The following is a 9,907-nucleotide window of genomic DNA, read 5'->3' as shown; positions in this document are numbered from 1 at the left end:
GTCCTTTCGTTCTTTTTGTCGCCAGGGATGTGCTGACTTGACTGGCTTCTTAGCCGGGGACAGACAAATGAAATGGGCCTTTAGTACTGAAATGGCAGAAAGTTAAAAAAATACCCCTATGTTTCGAACCCCTTAACATTTTTGTTTCAAAAACGATTAAGGAACTGTCCATCTTTTCGTTTCCTTCAGCCAAGAGCAACTGTGGCTTCATAGGACTTCACCGCTGGGAAATGGAGACAACGCTTCACAAAACTGATCAGAAGTTTTATTCTGCGGGGGGCAGAACCCAGAGCCTCCTTTGCCACTCCCCCTTTCCTCCTCCTTAGCCAAAAGCTTGGAAATTCCGTCACCGTTCATAGAAAGGGCATTAACCAGGAACAGCAACTGTGGGAAGAGGGAGGCATCGTTTACACCTCCCGTGCAGATAAAAGATTCGTCCTATAAAGTAATGAACTTGTTGGGACAGGTGGATCTAGACCAGAAAAACAAAACCCTTTGGCCACACATCCGGTGATAGGATAGGAAACCCCACCTTTTGTGTTGGTTTTTGCTCCTGCATGAGCTACTTTTCATAGCTATCTTGAAACATTCAACATCATCACCCTTCTGGGTGAAAAGGGTTCAGGCTTTGGAACACAGTTGTCTTTGAGACACCAGAGAAGTATATTTGAACCAGAGGTATAGATCCCTTATGAACTAAAGCTTTGTTACGATTATTTTTTTTTCCATCCCTTTGCAACCCTGCACCTAAGCCGATAGCATTGTAATCTTGTCATAATTCTGATAAGTCCACCGGAGATATTCTGAGTGAACTACAGACGCCATCCCACTGCGGAATTCTACGTTCAGTGGTAAATGGTATCTTGTATAAGTGTTAATTTTTCTTTTACCCTTTCTGGGCTGGCCTTGTCCAGAAATCTTGTCTCCTTCAGGCTACAGCAGCTTAGGGCTCTTTTGCGTGCGTGTGCGCGCGCGTGTATCTAGGTATGTGTGTGTGTGTGTGTTTGTGTGTGCGCGTGCGTGTGTTCGTCTTAAAGGTATAGGCAAATTTTAGTCTTAACACCTGTAAGCCAGCACTGGTGCTGTTCTGTTCCAGAAACCTTAGCACTGCTCTGATACAATAAAACCTTCCTTCTCGCCCACTGGTTCAACTTCAGCATAGGCAGGATGGCCAGAACCTCTTCGAAACTTCATCGCAGGCCATCTGCTTGGGCGTCTCTAAAAGGGAAAATGCAGAAATAATGAACACCAGGGTGACGATCACATCACAGAAAAAACTGATTTGCCAAATATTGTAGAACAACGTCTGAATTAAATTTAGTAACATGTGAAATTATCTCTTATTACCGCCACGGTCAGAATTATATACCTGCCAAAGCCCCATGCCTGCATTTCATTATGGCACTGTCAGCACCTCTCAAGTGACAGTCCATTTGCCATACCTGCCCCCACAGGATTGAGAGCTTCTCAAAGGCAACCTTTATGTCTCATGCATATTTATGTCTAAAAGATTCTATAAATGCCCACACATAACTAGGCAAAAATGAACTGTCATTAAAAAAAACCAAAAAACAAATCTTCTTAATATGTAGCCACTAATACTTTCTCTTCTCTAGAAATCAATAATGATATTGCTTCTTTTTATTTGTTAATTCATTGAAAAACATAAGCCCGTCCAATTCTGCAGGGTACTCAGAAATGTACTTCGATGGTGCTAGACTTCCTGGCAAATGAATGGAAAGAAATATCCATTACTATCTTAAGAAGTTATTTATTAAGCAGAGACTTTCACATATTACTTTTTGTGCTTGAAAATGAACAGATGTCAAGCCCTGAAAACAGCATCCAACAGCAGAGGGCGTGGACCGTCTTGAACCGATGAACTAAGTAATTGCACATGTAGACCCGAGTCCTAAAATACAGGATATTTGTACTGACAAAAGGAGCGCATTTCTCTCCAGCGCTCCGTCCATCAAACAAACCTCCTGTGATTTACAAACAGAAATGAATTACTAAGTTACAACAGCTGAAACACTGAGTGTATGTCACGGTCACAACAGCACCGGAAACTGTTGTTCCATTTATTAGAACGCCTGCAACTCTGGAGTAAATAAGACGACAAACACTGAAGGAAGTTTATTTCTATCTATAGAATTGTAATGTGAAAGTGTTAAATCTCAGTGTAGATCTCCTGGCAGTTGGTAGCTTTCTGGATTTGCCAATTACATTCCAATGTTGATGATTAATGGCTGTATAAGAGTGTTTATGTCAGGTTGGAATGAGTATTAACTCTACTTTCTGGAAAAATACCAATGACATTCTGCCTACTAATAATATTATGTGCCATCTATAACATTGGTCAGAATGCTTTGTATGGATTAGCTGTTTAAGCCCTATGAGGTAAGTGGACCTGAATTATCCCTATTTTCCAAAAGAACAAGGTAAAACTAAGAGAGGGCTAGATAGCAAAATAGTGTGTATTTGTTGGAACTAAAAATCATCGTCAATGGAAATACAAGAAGCATCTCTGCGGAGATGAGCTCTGTGACTCGTGGTCACTCCTGCTTGTGGGAAAATACTGATTTGCCGCCGTGCTCACTATTTATAACCCCCACTCTGGTTTCAGTGACCTCACAACTGGGCCTATGAAGCCACAACTACCCCTACCTTCTCTGAGTCAAGGGCTCACTAAGTCTTTACTCTGAATTCCCATCTGTTCGAGGCCCACCTGGCCTGCGGGTCCACTTGGCAAGTATAGCCCAGTGATCTAGCAACAATTTACAACCCAGCACATAAAAATATGGTGCTATAGGTGACTCATTAAACAGGGGCACAGATGACAAGAATGCTGATGATGATGCTTGTGGAAGTTATATTTCGTTAAGCTCCTAATTGTATCTCATGCTTCGTACTAGGTGACTTACGTATAGGATCTCATTTGATATGCACAAATCAATCATTTACATTTTGCACAAACCTGTAAAGCTAGCAACTGACAAAGCCAAGATCTAAAATGAGATCTATCTACGTCCACAGTTAATTCTTCCCACTGTAGAAATTCTTCCTTAAAATTCCGTGGTTTGTGTATAACTCAACTGAAATTCGTGAACATGGTTCTATTTTTATTTCGGTTTTAAAAATATAACATTCTTTTTAATATAACATTCTTATTCTTTTAATAAGTCAGAAATAAAGTTGATAATTGTCTTAGGTGGAAAGATTCCAGGATTATTGGTAATATTTATTGTGTGCTTTATGAGCTCATCACAGAGGTCCTTAAAATAAAGTCCAAAAACATTGGACAGTGAAGCTTCCTCTGTTAACACAAAACTAACTTATTTTCTGAATTGATTATATAGCTTTAAAGAAAATTTCTCTTGATTTTTTTTTACTACTCATTGTAGGAAAAAACATAGAAGTACCCCCAAACCATTTAAAATCACCAGAGATTTCACCATTCACACATAATTTGTTTCAACTATCAGTGTACATCACTTACATCCATTTCTAGAAACATGAAATCATTGCATATACTGTTTAATAAGCTCCTTTTTTCCCCAAGTACACATTGAAAAAAATTCATGAAACACCCCTCTAAAAAATTATTTTAAACATTAATAGAGTATACTACTTACAACTAAATCAGGATTTATATTGCCAACTTGATTTTGATGGCTTTTCCAAAAATTTTGACAACATAAATAATGTTATAATAGATATCTTTGCGATTCACCTGATAGGCATATCTCTAGTTCCTTTTATAAACTGTCAGAAGTGGACTTATTGGGGCAAAGAGAATGCACAGAGTATTTAAAAGACCTGAAATGTCTAGTATGATGCTAAATGCTGTGTTGAAGAACATATGACTAAAGAAAGGTATGGAACATGGCTTCCAATTCATGGGGAGATAAAAACCATTTCCGGGGAAAGAAATCCTCAACCTACAACCTAGTCTGGAACAGTGAGGAACCTATAGGGAGGCGAGATTTAACATGGGTTTCAAATAAACACTGGAAAGGTGAACAGAATAGAACAGGTATAATACAGCTACAAAATTATTCAGGGCTACTATTTTATTTGTGCAAAACTGAAAAGTTTCTAGCTACTCTGTTGTTTTTGACTAGATTAAAAGAAAAAGATTATATTTTCCCATAATAGTAACTTAAAATTTATACGCAAATCTAACAAATACGCAGCTGGGGTTTTAAAAATTTGGTCTGATTTTACATTCTTTCACAGTTCCTCTATGTCTCCATCTTATCCCTAAAAATGCCAAAGAGTAAAACTTGACTGAAATTCTGCTTTCTTCATAGGACACTCTCATATATCACAAGTCAATTATATGGTCTTAAACGAATCACCCAATTTCTCTGGGCCTTTGTTTCCTCATTTGTAAAATGTTATCTAAGGCTTTGTCGTCTAAACTCGTTGGATCCTCAAATCTGCTTGCCTGAGATAACTGACTTTAACATTGTAGAAAAATAATGTTTCAGAAACTCCTCGGTATGGTGCTGCTTGTGATTATGGTCCCTTCTGCCTCTCTCCACTAACTTTTAGGATTTCTAAGTTTAAGAGAAATCTATATACATTAGTTCTAACTGAAATTTATTTTCTCTGTCAATATGCAAAGTTTTCTTTACAAATGAAAACAATGACTGTGAGGGAATGACTGGATATTTGGTTCTCATAGAAAAATCTTAAAGATGTTGGTGCTATATGAGAAATCTAGCCAGTGGATAAAGGGGTCCAAAAACCTGGCCATTATGTCTGGCTCTGCCACAAAGTGTGATGGGTGATGACCAGGCATTTATATGTCTTACTTGAGGCTTATACATGTTCAAATCTGTCTTCTTCCTAGAATAGCTAATTCAAATTGTTGCAGAAACTGACAGGGGCTGTAGGATCACCTGCTAATCGAGCAGGATGTATGCTGAAAATGGAAAAATTCAAACCAGATTAGAGTGTAATTCATTACAGAGATTCAGGAAGTAATGCCTTAAAACATTACTGTGCGTAATGTGTGGGTGATCTCTGATTTCGTTTTGGAGAATTCTTTATGTGATTAATCACACTCAGAAGTCGATGTTCACGGTGATACGTCAGCACTGGGGCGGACTGTGCGATCTGGTACTCTCTCTAATTACTCCTTCAGTACTATTAATTGAACAGTTATCCGGATCCATCTCAATGGTCTGCGGCAAGATAATCAGCTGAAATATCCATCAACGAACCTGCAGGGTACCCTCAGTTAGCAGTGTATACGTAAAAGTGCAGCTGGAGACCCCTCTTCCAGCTCAGACAGCAAAGCTCATACACAGTAAAAGACTGTGAAAGAAAAGGCACTGATTTTGAAATTCAAAGCCCAGCTGGAAGACATCTGTGGTGCACGATGGCACTTGACGAACAGTTCAATGGAAATTTCTGGTGTTTAGTGCTACTTTCTGCGACGAACAGTGGGGAAGTGGAAAGAGGCTGGGATCAGGTGACTTAAACAGCATCACTGTCCCATCATCTTCCCAGCATAGGACTTAGGCAAAGTCACATGTTTTCTGTTACTCAGGTCCCCCATTGTGAAAACGAAATGACTTCGATTATTGTTTTTCAAATTTTTCTTTTTTTAATCAAAAAAAAAAAAAGTTTAAGTCACATATCCTTTGTTCCAACGAAACCTTGCCTAGTAGCCCAGATAGATGGCACAGAGTCAATCTTTCTTCATGTGATGGAGGGACGCTGGCTTACACACTCTCCCACAGCCCCGAGGAGGCCTTTGGATCCTATATCTGCTTAGAGCATGTTTTTGAGAACTGTAGATCTAAATCTGTGTTTCTCAAGCTGGATGTGCTCACAAATCACGAGGCTCTTGTTAAAATGCAGATGTTGATTCCGTAGGCCTGGGGTGGGGGAGGGGCCTGGGACTCTGCATATCAAACAAGGTCTCCCTACTGATGCTGATGCTGCTGATTCACGCAACTCACTTTGAGGAGCATGGGAGATGCTTCCCTAAGGTCTCTTTAAACAGGAACATTTTTACAAGTGAGAGGAAGAAAAAAATCCTGCACTCTGACTTGCGTCTCCTGCGGACCTGCATGGGAACTTAGAGCACCTCGTACAGCTGGGGCGAACTTTCCGTGTTTAGCTTTGATAAAGTTTCTTCACGGGAAGGGAATTTCTTCCATTTTTATACTTCTAAATATAAACTCTTCTCTATTTTCCTTATTTTGTGTTGACTATTATTTCAGACTTTGGTTACACGTCCGGGTTGCCAGATTTAGCAAAATACAGAAAACACCGGTTAAATTTGAATTTCCAGTAAATAATGAGTAACTTTTAAACACTATACTTCATGGCAGACACTTATACTAAAAAGTTACTCAAATTTTTTAATTTGAAATTCAAATTTATCTGAGTGTCCCGTATTTTATTCGGCATCTCTATCAATAGAGAAACAATGTTTTTGGGTGCTGGCCAAACGTGCAATCTAATTAAAACAAACTGCTCCTGTTTGTGGCTGTGCCTCTTTGCTTCACAAATTGCAAGTCACTTTTTTTCTTAAAAAGAGTAACTCAACTGATTTGTCCATCTTCTGGTGTGATCAAGAATTCCAAGGGTTAACTTGCACGTGAAGACAGCCTGGGCGTTCTTTCATACATTTTCTGCTCATCCGATATTGGTTGTTCTTCATGAGAAAGTTGTCTTTTTCTCCTGCAGCTGCCTCTTCTCCAGAATGCAATTACTACTTGCCATTGCCCCATGTATGATCCTGAAGAATTAGTTACTATAACCGGAGTTGGCACATGCCCAAGATGAAAATTGTCCCAAAGCATGTATGGAAGAGCTACAAACTGGGGTTAACAGAATTATATTATTTGTGTGATTTTTCTGAAAGCTAAAGTATTCTTAAAACGAAAATAGTTCTCCACTGGCCGCTAAATTAAGTGCAAACTCTTTCATGTGGGAAGAAATAGCTTTTAGCCATACATTTCAAACACTTAAGGTCCATTATTTTCTTCCACAGTCCTTTCTTTCATGGTGGTTTTTAGACCTGACTAAAAATAACATCTCCTGGGGAGATTTTTAAAAAGTACTGATGCCGGGACCCACTTCAGCCCACTGATTCAGAATCTCTGCCTGTGTGGCCCACACAGGTGTATTAGAAAAAAATTCTTCGGGTCAGTCAGATGCACAACGAGGATAGCGAATCACTGTCAAACCATAGTTCTCTTGGTTCCATGTCTGTACCCCAGAGTGTCCCACTGGGAGCCTTTGCCTGTGCTGTTCCCGTCATCTGGACTGTCACTTACTTCATCATCTTTACTTATGCAAACACACCCCATTTCACATTATTTCCAGGAAAGCTTTCCGGAATCTCGCCTATAGATGAGAAGTCGCTTTTCATTTTCGTGTGCTGTTTCAGACATTTCCTGGTATTATTCCTGTATCTCTTGTCCCATTTTAGCGCATGTTATGGTTGTTTATGTGGATGCAGACATACAGTGTGTGTAGATGTCCTGCTCTGCCTATATGTCCTAGGGTCAAGGATGATATCCTGTTCAACTCCGAAACAGTCATAGCAGTGGTAACTGAAGATATTTGGCATCTGGAGTAAATCCTTTTTGTACCCTCTACCTCTTCTGTAAGACATTTCGGTAATAATCATGAAAGACAATGAATAATAATGATGGCCAGACAAGAAATGCGAACGGTGAAAATCTTTGTTTTGCACTTCATAGCCATAATCGTGCCGCTAAAAGACATTCCAAATAAATATTACTGTACAGACATGGAAAACAGAATAAATTAATTTGGAAAAAAGGAAAAAAGACACATGAAGGAACATTGCCAAATGAGAGAATAACCACAAGGATCAGAGAATGCTTTGCACTTTGCAGTAACAGAACTGAAGTGACTTCTGATTGCTTCCAACTGAAGTAAGCTGTCTGTTCATCTTTACAACCACGATGCTACCGTTCTTTATCCTGAATCTACTGTTTAACACAGATATACGTATAACCATATGGGCTGGAGACCCTATTAAGCCTAAAACAAGTGCTCAGGATTCCAGACTCTCATGAACTTATTCTCTAAATGAATGCATACAGCTGAGTCTGCTGTCAGGGCCAAGTGTGTAATTGGGAGTTCTTGGAATTAACCTCCATGCAGAAGACAATGCCTACTAAAGGCTAAGTAATAAAATTGTGCTAAGTTGAAGTTTACATCTATGGTATGTTAGTACAATCCAACTATAACCGAATCAACTTTTTTGAACTTAGATCAGCAAAAGTTTCTAACTCAACTTAGAATTTCCGGCACACCATGGTAATAAAAATCTAAGCTTAATTTAGCCAGTTTTGTTATGATTTTACCATTCTCTACAAACAATGCACTCCCTTACGACCCGCACTTGGGGCAGACTGTGTCTAGTGCCCGCCCTTGGTTTCCCATTGTACCATGTCTAGCAAAGTGTCATGCTTGGGGAGACTCACAGAAGTGTCTGTGTTGACTTGCATAGATCTTATTTTATAGTTTTAGCATCCGGATTGTTTGCCAAGCTATCTTCTTGACTTTCTATTTTCCTCTTTTGACTTCAGCCCATTATGAGCCACTTTGTTGCCCAAAATGAGAATGACTGGTGATAGTGACTATTAGTGCAATCGTGTGGGAATAACTACTTTCTGTCAGCCAATAAAATTTCTACTTATGCACCTCTATATAAAACATAGCACTGAACTTCAGGCATTTACTGGATGTTTAGGGAAAATGGGATATTTGCACACAAATGCTTCAACAGCAGCTAGCTGATAGTACAAGCTAAAAACACAGACAAGAGATTGGATTACTCAATATAATAGCAAGAATCTGCTGAAGGCATTTGATGACAAATGCTGGAGACTTTCATATGGATCCGAGATCAGAGATGACTTCATGGGCAGACTGACTATACTGACTACACTCAGCCTTGATGCCACCTGCAGCATCACCCCAAGGCTTTAGAAAACCCCAGCTTTCGGGTGTTTTGTTTTGTTCCCTGCTCTTCTTTATCCTCATGCAGCAACTTTAATGGCTTTAACGTTCCCTTCTTCAGGGTTCCTCCTGGATCATTTTGAAAACATCCACTCCCATCTCCTCTATATCACTCCTTCTACCTCATCTCCAAACAGCCACCTCCCAGGCCTGGCTGCCTCATGGCACTGCACTGCCCCCAAGTCCTTTAGATTGTGGAGCGATGTCTCTCATCTGTCTCCACAATTCACCCAGATGTCACTTACCTTCTTGCCAGCCTGAGCGCCATGGCAGGCCATCTACAACGCATCTATTCCGTTCCCTCAGCTATCTGACAATGTATCCTGGGTAAGTCTTCCCATCCTCATCATAAATCCTCATCTCCTATATTTTCCTATTCTAGACCCTAACCACTCTTAACTACTGTAGGAAAAAGTTAACTCAGGTTAACCCAGCCCCAAAGATTCACACTCTTCCAATTAGAAAGTCGGTGATTTTTCTTATTAAACCCTTAGGATGCACCCAAACTCCATCCAAACCCATGCTCCTGGCCTTCAATCTTGTGTTTCATCACTCATTTTTATTACAGAGACGATTAGGCCATTGAGAAGATGCTAATCCTTTTCCATCTCTCTTCATTAATGCCTTTATATCTATCTACTCATTTTATCTTATCTGAAATAAAAGATATTCTTTCTCTGCTGCACAGTTAATTGCATTTCCTACTCAATCCTGTCTCTGCTTTGAAGTCACTTAATTTCTCCCTCCTTCCAAGCAACTTAAGACACCCCTTTCATTGTTTCTTTACCTGCACTCCAGATCAGAAAAACAAAACAAAACAAGAAATCTTTATTTGATGTTTCTTAGTGTCTGCAGGACTGTATTTGTTGGATCCACTGACTTCACA

General features: G+C 39.6%; 1 protein-coding gene across 1 annotated transcript in view; it reads right to left on the bottom strand.

The window, feature by feature from the left end:
• Positions 1-243: 243 nt before the first annotated feature.
• PLXDC2 (plexin domain containing 2) overlaps positions 244-9,907 on the bottom strand; it is a 366,773-nt gene continuing 357,109 nt past the window's right edge. Inside the window, exon 15 of the mRNA XM_015585588.2 lies at positions 244-1,218. Within this exon, the coding sequence (XP_015441074.1) occupies positions 1,102-1,218 (117 nt within the window). The 3' untranslated portion in view covers positions 244-1,101. The remainder of the gene's footprint in view (positions 1,219-9,907) is intronic.

Source organism: Pteropus alecto, unplaced genomic scaffold (assembly GCF_000325575.1).
Source record: "Pteropus alecto unplaced genomic scaffold, ASM32557v1 scaffold11, whole genome shotgun sequence".
Taxonomy (NCBI): Eukaryota; Metazoa; Chordata; class Mammalia; order Chiroptera; family Pteropodidae; genus Pteropus; species Pteropus alecto.
The sequence above is the reverse complement of the archived record's forward strand: the minus strand, read 5'-3'. Positions and strand labels throughout refer to the sequence as shown.